Raw genomic sequence first — 16,342 nt, 5'->3', positions numbered from 1 at the left:
CCGATTACATGCCGACAGCCGCGATAGCGGCTTTGTTTACTTCTGGGTACCGGGCGTGACGTCATAACGTCGCGCCCGGCCCTCCGACGGTCATAGAGAGGACTGTGGCCGTCTGGTCACCAGTCATCTCTATGGTTCACCAACGAGCGCCGGCCGATTCGCTCTCCGGGCCCCCGATGGCACGGGAGAGCCCGGAGAAGCACCGGATGGCGGCGGGAGGGGGGGATGTCCCCTCCCGCTGCCTAGAAGAACGATCGAGCGGCGGAACCGCCGCTTTGATCGTTCTTCTGGTGCACAGAATCGCCAGCTGAAGATAGCGATATCTGAATGATGCCTGCAGCTGCAGGCATCATTCAGATATCACCGCTCAAAGTCCAGGACGTCCCAGGACGTCCTACGGATCTGAAGTGGTTAATCCTGTGGTAAATATCAATCATGGGTGACTTCATAGACTTTTGCCTACCAGGCCAGTCTATAAACATTTGTTTCTCTTACAGTTCCTTATCCATTCCTTTAGGAATCTTTTGTCATAACTTTTCCTGGACAAGATATTGGGGAGGGATGTCTTCCATTCTCTCTCTTACTTATATAGCAGGAGACTCCTAGGGGAAACCTACAATATCAACCAACCTACCTACACACTAATGTATAGCTGAAGGCATAGGCTCTAAGCCAACTACCAATAAAGGGTTAGTAAAGAAGTTTGCTAGGTCTTTTTATGCAAGTCAATTCCATTCCCCTAAGGTTTGACAGACTGACATGATGACTATGGCAGGTTGCAAAACAGGACATGCTAGCACAATACACAACTTTTAATTAGATCCTTAAAAACGGATGCATTCTCAACAGGTATACGATTAGTGTTTGATTATGATACAATAACTCTTGATTCACAAGTGGAATGGCCCACTGTTTGATAAAAGCATCCTCAAATAGGTATTGGTTCATATGCAAAATCATGGAGGTCGGCGGTGGTGCCATTTGACCAGCTCAAACTCAAACTATCCTGGATTATGCTCAACGAGCGAATGACTGCAACTTTAAATGATAAAATGTTGCAGTTTGAAAAGACATGGAGTCCCTGGATCCAGTATCTAACGGGAGTCGGGACCACAAAATTAAGGGGGCAGGTGGGGGGCGGAGGTTGGGGTATGAGGGTCACTTTCTAAATTTCAACTTCTTTCCTTATTCTTTCCTTTTCTTCTTAAACTACCTCTTGTTGGGTGCAATTTTCCTCTTGGTTGCACCAGATTAGGATGATGGAGCTACGTAGAGTGTTAGCCTGTAGCCTAAAATTTGTATTTAGCTTAAATTCAGATCTCACTAGAGAAATTTGTTTGTAGTTGTTTTGTTAATATATATTGCATCCTTGAAGGCATTATGTTAGTACTGTATCATAGGAGGAGTATGATTGCCTTAATGAGAGGAGTGGTAATTACTGCCACTAAATTGTTTATATGTTTTGTATTCTTTCTTTATTATGGAAAATTGAAAACTTTGAATAAAAATAATTGAAAAGGAGGAGGAGTGAAAAGTTTATCAGGATGTTTTCAGTCTCTGTATAAATTACCTTTAAGTTTGTCCTGGAAATGTTTTTACAGCCTTGGGATTCCAGGCTAGTAGCAGCACTGGTGGAAGCTAAGGCTATTCTATTTTTAAGGTAGCGTGTTATCTTTAAGCAGTTACCTGTGACTCCTCAAGAACAAAATCATGCATGGTCATCAGTGCCTTCATCGTTGGCACTTCTGCCTTGCAGCACTAGGGTACTCAGTTTGAATACCAAAAAGCTCACTAGCTGCATTGAGTTTGAATGTTCTCTCTGCACTTGTGTGGGTTTCCACTGGGTACTTCGGTTTCCTTCAACATTCCAAAGACATTTTGGCGACTTAATTGGTTTCTGCCTAAATTGGCCCTAGTATGTGAGTTGGGGACCTTGGATTGTAAGCGCCTTGAGATCAGAGACTGATATGAGTGTACGGTTTGTAAAGTTCTAAATAAATTGTTGAAGCATTATAAATACCTGTAGTAAAATAAAAAGGATTTGTGAGATTTTTTTCTCAGATAGGTCAGAGGTCACTACACTTCCAGACAAAGATAGTTGCAGTTTGGCCTATAGAATCTAGCATAAATGAGGAGAATTTTTAAATGCATACGGGAGTGAAGGGGGCCACACCTGACATGGCTAAGGAGAGACTCCGGGGAGTGTAAAGACTTAAGCAGAGGACAAGGGTCCAGACTGTCTGTCAGGTCCCTGCGAAGGGATACTGCAGGCCACCTTATAACTGTTAGTGAATTGTGTACTGGAGAGGCCTGATTAACCTGGTTTTCCTAACTCAGAACACCAGATAAAAGCCTTGAGTAATGAAAAACCAGCTGCTGAAAGCATGACATGTTTAAATAGCTAGAGGTGACCAGGTTACTGTAGGGGGCAATAATGACTAACTAAAGGCTAAAATAAACACAATGTACAGCCTTACCTTGCCACTGCTTATAAACATGTTGCATACTGCAATAAATCAGAGTAAATTGTTTTGTTTTCCAATTTTTCAGTGGTACATGATCGCACAGCTTTGTCTGCTGTGTGTCAGTGCCAGGCTTACTGTGTCCCATGGGAGGGAACGCTCTCCCCCTGACAACAGATGGCACCTTGGACTGGAAGAGATTTTAACCCCATCAAACCACTCACTGACACACACCAAGGCTTTAAACTTTGTTTATTTTAGCCATTACTTCTGAAGCTGTGCCATGGCTCTGGACCTGGAAAGTGTTTTGCAGCGAACACAGTACTCAAGGTCGGGAAGGTGCCACAAACAGAAACCCAGTGCCGAAACATCACATTCCAGACAGGTTAGGTTTTGTAATCTCCACTGCAGTGGGGTCTGGGTATAGCCTCCAAAGTTATTGCAGAGGGTGCGCTGATCCTAATAGCTGCATAATGGTTCCAGCTCAGCAGCATGTTGGTAGGTGCAGCATGATGTGGCGGGCAGAAAGCACAAGGAGTCCAAGTGTAGTAACAGAAATATATTGCAACAAATGTTTAGCAGTACACAACAGGCTGGCAGGGAGGTAACCCCACTGGGGACGCTTACCAGGTGTAACGGGGATGAGACAATAGACTCGAGATGCCGACAGCTTTTGGTAACAGAGTGTGGCCTGGCTGGTCCGTACCCAAAGGGGAGGCTTTCCAGAGGGTTAGTGTGGTCTCTGCACTTTTCTTATACCTTCAGAACCTTTCCCTGACTCTAGATACTGTCCCTGTTAGATGGGTGACCTGTCCCTACACCTACAAAGACATACTTGGGGGGCACACCCTAAAAATGCTATACATCTAAGATGGTGCTGCTATAAGACAGTACAAATCAGATTATAGCACACATGCAAAAATGACATTTATCCTGCAAGGCTAGTTAAAAACACCTGAAAGTATTAAAAAATACGGGGGTTTGGTCACACTATAAGGTCATATAGTGCTATGCCCACTTACTGCGACAAAGTACCCCGGATTAGTGGGTCCTAACCTGTTAATAGAATGAAAGAACCTAGTGTCTCTACCTTGGGAGATAAACTCCTCTATATGGGAGAACTGAAGGGATTCCACCTATGCACTGGTGGCCACTAATGTGAGGTAATGAAAAGGGGGAGGGGTGCTCCAGCCCAAGAGACCTGGTCACTGTCCCTACACCAAGCCACTCACAAAATGCATGCCAAACCCGGGGGCCAGGGTCTCAAATAGACTAAAGACGTACTGAATAAGCACAGCGTCGCTGTGTGAAACAAGTCTACCTGTACCTGTTTTCCTGTCTTGTGGTGTTATTCATGTCACAGATTTTTACAATAAAGAGACTTATTACCTTGGTGTGCACCCATCCATTCCTTCCTATTCAGATGCACGGCCGGCAAGCTGAGGCTAGCACCCCTGGGAGGAGTCCATTCCCCAGCTCACCTGGTTCCATCACTCAAATCTGCCTGACCCAAGATGGACGCCAAAGTCACATGGGGTGTCGGCATCCAATCGTATAGCTGCCTCCCTGTGACCGCGGAATCCATAGAGGAACTAGGTTCCACTTGACTTCCTCCCCCATCTGCATTGCCTGAGCACTACCTGCAGTGGGCAAAATAGAATGCACAAGCATGTAGAGGGAGTCTTTATTAAAGAAGAAAACAATGCCAAAATAGAAAAATGTCTAGTAAAATAGCTAAACTTTTCTCATAAGAGAAAAGACCTCCATCCTGCTATTATACTAGCAAAATCCAAAGCATGCTGACAGTGGAAGTGGTTATACTTGGCTAGTGAATTGCTTTTTTGTTTGCCAGTGTCCAAATCCTCCTGTAGGCTGCAGCAGAACTCGATCTCTAAATAACTGAATCCCTTAATAAATAAGGAAACAAAATGTTTTTGTGCAAAAAAAAAAAAAACATTACATGTTTTCCTTTAAGAACTAGCCGCATGTTATGCTCAAAAGATTCATAGTGGTCCATTAAGCAGAAATAAATGTGTTTATTTCCTGTAGCCCCTTGGTCAGTGGCAGCTGGTGCTCCAATTTTTGGGGGGAGGCGACAAACAAAACACCCACCACCCCCCCTCCCACACCGCTCGGTTGGTTGATTCATTTGCTATTGTCACACAACTGGGTGCGCTCAAAGCACAGAGCTATGCGCCCCGAGCACACCCTTTTTTGAAGCCAATGGGATCATCAGGCTCTAATCATGTGCTTAAAAAAAAAAAATTAATGCGTCCGATGCCCTGCATGTAGATTAGGGACGGGGCCCCTTATGGACAGGTTGCCACTGCCCTTGGTTATTAAATTTTCAAGTATATGTAGGAGTTTCTTTACATTTTCCCTCATATTCTGAAACCAGAGTATGCATTGGGGTGTTTTTAGTCCATTTGACACTGTTGACTAGCCCCAAAGTACATTTTCTTCCTAGCATGTGAGATATATGCAGCTGTTTGGCAGTTAGAAGATCTTTTGGCATTGGTAAAAAAAATTAACCATTACCATTTCAATGGATTCTGGTGTTCTCTACAGATTTAATTCTAGAATCACTTTATTAAATAATTGTACCCAGCTTTGCATATCCAGTGTTGCTGCATCATCTACACTGGCCCTGCATATAAGCTAACAGAATTTGCCTGTAAGGCCTCGTACACATGACCGTTTTCCTCGAAAGAATCCATCAAGAAACTTGGTGGCAGAGCTTTTTTCCCGAGGAAAACAGACGTGTGTATGCTTTTCATCGAGAAAACTGTCGAGGAACTCGACAAGGAAAAAAGAGAACAAGTCGACGGGAGTCTCAATTTCCTCGTCGGGCTGGTTTTCGACGAGAAACACGATGTGTAAGAAACCCGCGCATGCTTAGAATAAAGTATGAGATGGGAGCGCACCTTCGGTAAAAGTAGGGTTTGTAATGGAGATAGCACATTCGTCACGCTGTAACAGACTGAAAAGTGCAAATTGTCTCTTACCAAACTTTTACTTAACACACAGTAACATGAGATTAGCAAAAGCAGCCCCAAGGGTTGTGCCAGTGGAATCAAACTTCTCCTGCCGTTGTATGTGTTGTACGTCACCACGTTGGAGAACGAGGAGATTTAGTCTTGACAGTGTGTATGCAAAGAAAGCTTGTCAAGTTTCTCCACAAGCCTGACAAGGAACTCGTCGAGGAAAACAATGTTTCTTTTACGACAAGTTCATCGGTTGTGTGTACGAGGCCTTAGAGCTACTTTTTGCCAAATTTCTGTGTCATTTGACCTGGGTCTGAATTTCCCATGGTATGTCCTTGCCGGCAGTGAGCCTCAGAGACATTGCTTCCTTACTGTCATTGTTATTTACAAAATCTTCCTGTAAGAACTGGTCAAACAAGTGTGACTATAAAAGAGCTAAAAATAAAAAGATCTTCATGCCATCAAATAGTGAGGATAACTATGTCATATTTTTGCTGTTTATTTTGACCTGCAATTCCGCTTTGCACAAAATAAATGCTGCTTGGGTATATTTGCAATTATTAAGTAATGTGAACTTTGCCATAGTTCTCCACAATGTATGTATATATACGGTGCTATACTGAAAGCACACATGCTCAGAGGAAAATTTAAGCTGTAATGACCCTGGGTGACTATTCTTCTGCAGAGAAAGTTCACTCTAATAACAAACGAATCATTTATAAAGTTTTGTTAAACCCATATACATCCACCAAGTGACCTGAAACTTTGTTTAACCACTTTAGACCCGGACCGATATGCAGGTAAAGGACCTGGCCCCTTTTTGCGATTCGGCACTGCGTCGCTTTAACTGACAATTGCGCGGTCGTGCGACGTGGCTCCCACACAAAATTGGCGTATTTTTTTCCCATAAATAGATCTTTCTTTTGGTGGTATTTGATCACCTCTGTGGTTTTTATTTTTTGCGCTATAAACAAAAAAAATTCAATATTTTTTACTTTTTGCTATAATATCCCCCAAAAATATATAAAAACTTTTTTTTTCCTTAGTTTAGGCCGATACGTATTCTTCTACATATATTTGGTTAAAAAAATCACAATAAGCGTTTATTGATTGGTTTGCACAACATTTATAGCGTTTACAAAATAGGTTATAGTTTTATGGCGTTTTTATTATTTTTTTTTTACTACTAATGGCGGCGATCAGCGATGTTTTTTTCGTGACTGCAACATTATGGCGGACACATCGCACACTTTTGACACATTTTTGGGACCATTGTCATTTTCACAGCGAAAAGTGCTATAAAAATGCACTGATTACTGTGAAAATGACAATGGCAGTGAAGGGGTTAACCGCTAAGGGGTTAAATGTGCCCTAAGGAAGTGATTCTTACTGTAGGGAGGCAGGGCTGGAGGTGTGATGTCACTGATCTTCAGTTTCCCTATAACAGGCAACAGACGATCAGTGACAAGCCACAGAGAAGAACGGGGAAGGTGTGTTTACACTCACCTCTCCTCGTTCTTCAGCTCCTGTGAACCGATCGCGGGACACCAGCGGCGATCGGGTCCGCCGGTCCCGCGGTCACGGAGGACAGAACCAAGCCGCAAACGCGCCGCTGGCGACACGCTTGCGACCCACGGCTGGGCACCTTAAAGGGGACGTACCTGTACGCCTATGTGCTCAGCCGTGCCATTCTGCCAACGTAAATAGTCATGCGGCGGTCTTTAAGCAGTTAATAGGATCATATCTGAATTACAGTATCTCATCCCAGCATATTATTTTTGCTTAAAGCATTGCTAATAAACCGTTTTCCTGCTAAAAAAAAAAAGGGGGGGGGGTATTATAAGGAGTACCAGCCCTTTTTCTGACAATCTTTGCTTACAAGTAAAATATCTGTATTTTTTGCTAGAAAATGACGTGGAACCCCCAAACATTATATATTTTCTTTAGCAGAGGCCCATGAGAATAAAATAGTGGTGGTTGCAATTTTTTATGTATCGCATCCCAGCATCATTTTTTGCTTAAAGCAACACTACCATTGCTAATAAACTGTTTCCTGAAACAACAAGAAAAATGGGGTATTATAATAAGGACCAGGCCTTTTTCTGACAATCTTTGTTTACAAGTAAAAATCTGTATTTTTTTGCCGGAAAATTACTCAGAACCTCCATACATTATATATATTTTTTTAGCAGAGGCCCAGGAGAATTAAAAAGCGATTTCACAGCGCAGCGTTTTTTCAAATGCAATTAAAAAAAAAAAAGACATAAAAAACAAAACACAATATATACCCCAACAGCTGGTGTTATGACAAGCAAAAAGAAACCCAACGTCATGCTTTAAAATTGCTTACTCTCGTGGAATGGCGCCATGCTATGGTACATAAAAAATCTCCATAGGCGATTCATTCGAAATTTCTACAGGTTACCAGTTTAGCGTTACTCTCCTCCTGATGTTTGTGGTGAAACTTAAAGTGTGGATGTGACCTACGTATGCATTCACTTTTGGGAGCGCTTTGAAATGTTTTATTTATTACATTTTTTTGTTTTTACACTGTGCCTAATTTTTTTTAAAATCACTTGCAATAACAATACATCATGACAGGTCCTCTTTATGGAGAGATCTGGGGTCTAAAAGCAAAAGATCAAAAAAAGTTTGACCTTGTTTACATGGAGCTGGAAGTGATGTCATGACATCACTCTGGTCCTCCTAGGGCAGGGGTCTCCAAACTTTTCAAACAAAGGGCCAGTTTATTGTCCTTTAGACTTTAGGAGGGCCGAATTGTGGCCAGCAGAGGCAGAAAATGGCCCGGCATCGGTGAAAATAAATATGGCCTCAGGGTTGGTGGTCAATAGGAGGAAGAGTAGTGCACCTATTGGTAGCAGGAATAGTATCCCCTTGGGGATATTGGTGGAAGATCTAGTGGCCCATTGTTGGTGTCAGTGGGAGGAATAGTGCCCCAACGGTCGGATAAAGGCTAGCAAAGGGCCACATCTGGCCCTCGGGCCACCGTTTGGAGACCCCTGTCTTAGGGCATAGAGATGAGTGGAGACCATCTTTCCTTTGCTTATCTCTGTGCCTAGCCACCGCCAGCTCCGGATCGGTTTTGGGGCTTCCCAAACAGCTAGGTAAGCCAGAAAACCACCTTCTAAAAGCCAATCTGCTACTCGGGAAAACTTTTATGAGATGGCAGATGAGGGAAAAAAGAATACCAGGGTTATGGCATCTAACTGCTGCCATAACCCCTGGTATTAAACGCCAAAATCATGATGTATTTTCCCAGTTAGGCTGTCGTCAAGTGGGTATACTTACTTTTCTAGTGACTTGTATATCCTATCTTTGTTCACAGCGCTACAGTCTCTGTCAGAATCCTCAACATGCAACACTTCCATGAGGCCTCGTACACACGACCGAGAAACTCGACGGGGCGAAACACATCGTTTTGCTCGACAAGTTCCTTGTGAAGCCTTGAGCAACCCGACAAGCCAATTTTCTCCATTCCTGTCAAGGAAATAGAGAACATTCTTTCTTTCTTTTTGGCTCTTCGAGTTTCTCGACAGTTTCCTCGACGAAAATGTACACACGACCGGTTTCCTCGGCAAAATATCTCCCAGCAAGTTTCTTGCTGGTTTTTGCAGAGAAACTCGGTCGTGTGTACGAGGCCTGAGTGTCAGATGTCTGTCTCCCCCCAATGCAAACTGTGGTTTCATCCATTGAACCTTATGTCACTATGGGTCCTGTAGTAATGTAAGGTCAGTAGATGGAACCAGGCATGACACTCCCCAGATGTTCAAGATACTGGCAAAGACTGTACTGCTTCAACAGAGTGAAGATCGGGGAACAGGCTTTCGTAAAGGTAAATCTAAAACCTCCTCTTGTGCAGAAAGTTGCTTAAGGTTTTTGTTTTTTTTGTGATGATACCTCATATGTGCAATTGATGTTTATGGGGTGTGTATGTGGGGGTGCTTTTAATTTTTAATTTTTTTTTTATTGCTTATTTGCAGTTTTATTTTCATTTGATATTTTAACATATTTTTACAATTTTTGTTTTATCTTTTTTTTTTACTTTCCTTTTTTTTACTGCTAATTACTCCCTATGTAATAGAATTGGGCAGGTGCCAACTCCTCTTTATGGAGACATCAGGAGTTGTACCTCCAATGATTCTCTGCCCTACAATGCGACTAATCAAGCACAGATTATGCCGTTTCAGAGCCCTTTAAAAGTGATCAGATCACTTTTACCAGAATATGCCCACCGGCTGTTAGTCGGTACCAAGTTTACATTTGCAGTAGCAGATGTGGACTTGCTTTAAACCCTTTCTACCATGCCATTATAAAAGTACCTTGATAGACAAGTGGTTAATTATGTTGATTCTCCCTCTAATTAGCCAATCTGAACAAAGATAAATTACCGTATACCAACACTAAACATTTCTGCTCCTGGGGGTTACCACATCTCGGTAGCTGCTTTAGGTTTACCTTCAAAAACATGGCCAAATCCACAGGCCAGACTCGGATTTAATATACCCTGTTCCCATGCCAAAAATAAGGTTTTAATTTAAGAAGAAAATTCCAAGGATGGATTTGTGCAGACTAAAGGATTTAGTTTTAGAGAGTATAGTTTCTTGGATCCCCAGAGTTAAATATTTTTAAGTTTTTAGTCAAAATAAAATTCTTTTGTGAGCCTGTTTACTTCCAAACTGCATTTTATGTCATCAGAGTATTGTTCTGTTTAGCTGTTTGTTACTTGCATCTGTTTTTTTACTTCATCTGTGTTAGAGGAAATGGTTTTCCTTTCTGGCAAAAATATGCCAAAATCTCATCTTGCCAACGATCTGTTAAGTATTCTGTTGCAATTGTTACAAGCTAAATGAAATTTATATTGAAACAGGTGATTCCTAATCGGTTATTTTATTAAAGTATAATGCGTACACACGATCGGTTCATCCGATGAAAACGGACCGATGGATTTTTTCATCGGATATCCGATGAAGCTGACTTTCATCAGTCTTGCCTACACACCATCAGTTAAAAATCCGATCGTGTCAGAACGCGGTGACGTAAAACACAACGACGTGCAGAGAAAAATTAAGTTCAATGCTTCCGAGCATGCGTCGACTTGATTCTGAGCATGCGTGGATTTTTGACCGATGGATTTCCCCACAGACGATCGTTTTTTTCTATTGGTTTTTTAACCATCAGAACATTTTAAAACGGGTTCTATTTCTTTTCACCGATGGGGGGAAAAAGACGATGGGTCCCACACACGATCGGTTTGTCTGATGAAAACGGTCAATCGGACCGTTTTTATCAGACAAACCGATCGTGTGTACAGGGCATAAGTCTAGCCAAAACATGTGCTAATTTTGGATAGTGTGGCAAAGGCTTATAACTTCTGTTGGGTTTTTACTGCTATCCAGGCCCTCATTCAAGTCTTATACCCTTACCCCATCTGATTGGGGCTATCTAATAAAATTTGAAAGATCTGCTATAAAAGAGGGAGTTTGATTTTAACTACTTCCATAACCCTGTTTATTTCTTTATTTAACTTCTGCCTTTATATCCAAGTGGTTAACAACTTTTTATATCCAATTTTCTACTCAAACCTGTCCCCATCTTCCAACCTCTTAGACCGGCCATACACCGTTCAAATCTCCTGCTGAACCGGCCGAGATTCAAACCAATAATCTGCAGGCTAAATGTATCAAGTTGACCGGTCTGCTGCATTCTCTTGCGATTGTCACTTGTGGCTGCTATAGCTGCTAGCGATAATCAATGTCGTCTTCCAGCCCTCTCCCTCCTCTGCACCCCCCCTTTCTGTGAGAAGACAATGGCCTGGCATAAGGGATTCCCTCATCAACACTGATTATGTTCATAGGAGAATCAAGCTAATTGATTTACTGAAACCTGTGGTTGCAGGAAAGAAACTCACCCCGCCTATGGCTGACCTTCATCCCTTTCTCTAAACACCACCCTATTTTTTTGTATGTTATAATATTTTTTCAGACCCTCACTCACAGCCTATACACACTGATCCCTTGACACTACACCTTACACCATCCCCAACCTGCACACTACTGTAACACACACACACACACATCCTTTTATAAATGGACACCTATATGTATCTTACTAACTCCACCTATACCACCACCAATAAAAAAAGAAAAACTCTGACATCACTGGACTATCCAAAAAATGGCAGTTTAGAGTTCATACAGTAGTATAGCCCACACTTACAAATTTTTAAACTTAGAGTAGTGAAAGACAAAAGCCAATTTTTTTATGTGAAATAGAAATGTACATTTATTAACTTTTATGACAAAAATGTCTCTGTACAGTTACTGCTATGCTATACACAATGCTTCATTATTATTCGTTTCTGTGTATGCTATACATAAATGTGCATGTACTCCTAGCATGTCTAAACAGAAAAGGACAACTTCAGACAAAATGTAATGGGAAATTTCCACAACGGGAACACAGACAAACAATGCTTTTTACGGTGGAGAAGGGATTAAACTTCTGTGTTTTCATTGCTGTCTGTGCCTTCCTGTCTTTGTGGCTGCTTCACTCCTCGTTTCTTGTATGTGTATCAAAGTGACAGGAAGTAAAGGTAAATATTGCTTAAGAAGTCCATGACAAGTATAAAATCCTTGCAGAAATTTTAAAGCAAAGGTCCCACGAAAAAATATATATTAAAAGCCAGCAGCTACAAATACTGCAGCTGCTGACTTCTAGTAAATGGACACTTACCTGTCCAGCGCACCTGTGATGTCGGCAGCCAAAGTCGAGCAATCGATTGTCTCTCGGGTGCCCCCGCCGCCATCCTCAGTGAGGGAATCTGGAACTGAAGCATTGCGGTTCCCTAATGTGCATGCGTGAGAGGCATGGCTCGTCCTCACTGGTCCCCACTGTCTCCTGGGACCAGTGTGTTTCCCAGAAGACAGCAGGGGGGAGGGGCGTGACTCCCACAGGAGTGTATTCCCGGAAGTGGGTGAAAATACCTGCAATTACCTGTTTATCTGTAGCCCTCTCGCCTCTACATCTGTTCAAAGTGTATAATTTATAAAGCTTGTTTGAGCCTTCAGAAAGCAGGAGGCAGGGAGCTGAATTTGCACTCTGAGGAGCTCAGTGGGAGCTGATTAGGAACACGCCCTCCTTCACACAATATGCAGGGACAGATCTGAGGCTGTCAATCAGCTGGAGGTCCCTCCCCTGTCACCTTTTTACCTCTTGGTGTTAGGAAAATTTGTCAGAAGTGACTCGTGCAGTTAGCAGACAGAAATGACACTAATGCCCCGTACGCACGATCGGAATTTCTGATGGAAAAAGTCAGATGGACTTTTTATAGCGGATTTTCCGATCGTGTGTAGCCCCATCAGAGTTTCTTCATTGGAGCCCCATCAGAGTTAGCCCCATCTGAGTTTAGATATAGAACATGTTCTATTTTTTTCCAATGGAATTCCGATGTGATTTGGCCGGGCAAAAGCCTGATTGTGTGTATGCGGCATTAGTGCTCTGGATTGAGACAAGTATGCACTACAGAGGGACGTGTTTTGTTCATATTTCAGAGGTTTACAACCACTTTAGACTTTAAAATGTATCTGTGGCCAAAATGTAAAATCTATAATTTCCACATTTTTTTACAATTATTTCTAATCTACTCTTATTACTTTTAATGGTATTGGATTCTGTAACATGTATTCACTATGTCCTGTAAGTCAGGGGCGTATCTGTCACGAGGCAAACAAGGCATTGGGCGGCAGTTTTTAGGGGGGCATTGCTGCCACCTCCAGGCTATTTCTTCCTGCCACTTCACCCCGCTACAATGACCCCCGCAAACCTGATGCCCTGCAGCTGTCAGCTTCCCTCCTCTGACCTCCCGCCGACTTTGAGAGCTGCAGGGCATCCATAGAGGGATCAGTTTGTCCAGATAGATCCCCCTCTGCTCCTCCGACCCCCTCTTTAGGGCCCCTGATTGCCAGGCGCCATGTCCATGTACTGCTGGCCACTTCCCCCTCCCGCAGCTTCTAATTCAGGAGATGTGGATGGGTAGGGGGGGTTGCTCCGTGCAACAGCTGCCCGACTTTTCCACCCCCCCTCCTGCCGGCTGCAGCCGCTGCTAGTGTGGGAGGTCTGGATGGATAGATGGAGAGTTGGGGATGGGGTTGGTAAACATGTGTTTACCAGTTCCTTTCCTGAAAGAATACAGACAGCGATCACAGTGCTGATCGCTTCTCTATTCATTAATCACTAAACAGTGTTTACTATATTTAATTTTGGGAAATATATACAGGCTTCTATCTCATTCATCTACAGTACAGTCCAGGCTGCAGAGAAAGGGTCTGTCTTCAGTCCCTTTCTCTGTCTCAAAAAAGAGACATTAGAGGTCTGCTGATGTCTCGCTAACAAGAGACCCTCTGCTCCAATGTTAGCGCTTCAGCTGGTAGGGAATGTAGGCTGGTAGTGCCAAGCTGTTGAGGAGGAAGAGGTACTTGCTTTCCTCCTGGTGTAGTTACCAGCCACTGGGGAGGCATCTTGCAGGGACTTTCTCCCCTACTCTCCGTCTCTTTTTGATGCTGGGCGGAGTCCAACAGCACTCTACCCTGTAGACAGCGCTTCTGCAGGGGGGACGAATACAAAGGTAGAGATCAGCTGCTGGAGAGGGGGGAGGGTTTATCCCCTCCGGGTTCAAATGCCAGTCCTGCAGGATGCGGCTGCTAATGGGAACGGCGTTCCTGCAGTGTAAAAAGCTGCAGGAACTCATGGGAATGGCATTTCTGTAGACTCCAGCCCTGTATTAAAAGGTATTCTGTTCTTTTGTATTTCTTCCTTTGTGTTAAAAAAAAAACCTGGTGATCCTGCCAGTCCCCCTGCTTTCCTATTTAGAATTGACCATGGTAGACATAGAATCACGTCCATCCCAGTGTGATCGGCTTTCTGGCTGTGCCGAGAGCACAACTTGCCTGTTCCTCAAGAGTCAAGACTAGTGCTGATGCACCCTTCTATACAGCTTTTTAGTGGGAAGATAAGTGTGCTGCTGTTTCTCTGCCTCCTGCTGACATGCACCCCCCAGCATATGAAGATTACGTTTTTTAGTAAACAAGATTTTTTCTAATACCTGCAGTTAAGGCATTAGATAGAAACTCTTATTAGGTAAAAAAACTTCCTTGCTAACTTTATCATTTGTTAATATGATGCATAATTCCTGCGTTTGCTCTCTTCTTTTACGTCTTATTTGCAGTTCCCAAAATTACTCCAAATGCATAGGATGAGATGGTTGGAGGACATGTAAAACTATTAGAATCAGATAGAGGGGAACTGAGGATTGCTGCAACCAAGAGCTTTATCACTAAAAAAGATTTGGAAAATGCTTAGAATAGTTTACCTATGGGACCTTATGTCAGCCTAAATAACCAATGACGTTATAGCTGCTTATTCTGTGAGTGGAAAATAATACATTGTGTGGATAAAGTGCTATAATCCTCTTAATTTGGTTCTACGTTGTAACCTGCTTACAGATTCTGGGTCCCTACCAGCAGCAACATTTCTGGATTTTCCTGTAGAAAATTTAAATTTATCATACAAGTCCCCAGTCTCAGTTATTTATAAAATCAACACTTTATTGTATTAAGTGGAGGGAATGAACAGTCGAGTACAGTAGGCAAGAAAGACGATCATAATAGTTGTTCTTAATAGTTTCACACATTGCACAGAAGTTAATAGTTCTCAGTTCCTCAAGGTAAAAGCTGGCAACCACCTGTAGCAAATTTAAGTGGATTTTTTATTTATTTTTTATTTGGTATGTTTGAGTTTAGTGCTGTATATGTTTTTGTTGCGAGCGCTGCTCCAATCTAACTACGGTATATTTGAACTGCTTTATCATTTTCATTTTGGAAATAGGTGTTCAGCAGCTTACAACACTCTGTTTTGCACATTATTTACAGAGACGCAGAGGTTCATTGTATTCTATTTAGTATTCCTTTTAATTTACATCTGTATGATATGATTTCTTCATTGATTTGTGTTATCACAGAAAAAATCGGCCACAATGAATTTACAAATAAATGAAAATGAAAAATTAGAGGAACGAACTATGGAAATTTACATGAATTGGAAAGAAGCTCAGGAGATCAAACAAAAATTGGAAAAAGAAGATTCTGAGTGGCAAGAAACATGTAAGGATTTTTTCTAAATGATTCCATGTGTAAATGATCATAACTTATAATATATAATATAATTTTAATATTGCACATATATTAAAAAATACTGTATTTATCATGCAAGCAATTTGAAGAGTTTTATTACAGTCTAAAACGTCTGACTACAGGACTGTTTTAATAATGAAGCAATACTTTTACTAAGAAAAGAGTAATCTGACATAAAGCTCAAAAATACACAATGCCTTGAAAAAGTATTCAAACACCTTAAAATTTTCCAAATTTTGTCATGTTACAACCAAAAATTTTAATGTATTTTATTGGGATTTTATGTGATAGACCAACACAAAGTGGCACATAATTGTCAAGTGGAAGGAAAATGATAAATGGCTTTCAATATTTTGTACAGATATGTGAAAAGTGTGGCGTGCGTTTGTATTCAGCCCCCCTGAGTCAATACTTTAGAAAACCATCTTTTGCTGCAAATACAGCTGCAAGTCTTTTTGGGTATGCCCATTCTTCTTTGCTTCTAGCTCAAGCTCTGTTAGATTTGATGGAGAGTGTCTGTGAACAGCAATTTTCAAGTCTTGCCACAGATTCTCAATTGGATTTAGGTCTGGACTTTGACTGGGCCATTCTAACACATAAATATGTTTTGATCTAAACCATTCCCTTGTGGCTGTTTGTTTTTAGGGTCTTTGTCCTGCTGGAAGTCTTTTTTGCAGACTCTAAGGCC

General features: G+C 42.1%; 1 protein-coding gene across 1 annotated transcript in view; it reads left to right on the top strand.

Moving 5' to 3' along the window:
- The window catches only part of SH2D4A (SH2 domain containing 4A), a 174,626-nt gene that overhangs the window by 113,867 nt on the left and 44,417 nt on the right, over window positions 1–16,342 (top strand). Inside the window, exon 5 of the mRNA XM_040325285.1 lies at window positions 15,483–15,624. Coding sequence (XP_040181219.1) covers window positions 15,483–15,624 — 142 coding nt within the window. The remainder of the gene's footprint in view (window positions 1–15,482; window positions 15,625–16,342) is intronic.

Source organism: Rana temporaria, chromosome 1 (genome assembly GCF_905171775.1).
Source record: "Rana temporaria chromosome 1, aRanTem1.1, whole genome shotgun sequence".
Taxonomy (NCBI): domain Eukaryota; kingdom Metazoa; phylum Chordata; class Amphibia; order Anura; family Ranidae; genus Rana; species Rana temporaria.
This window is presented reverse-complemented; position numbering and strand designations above follow the sequence as displayed.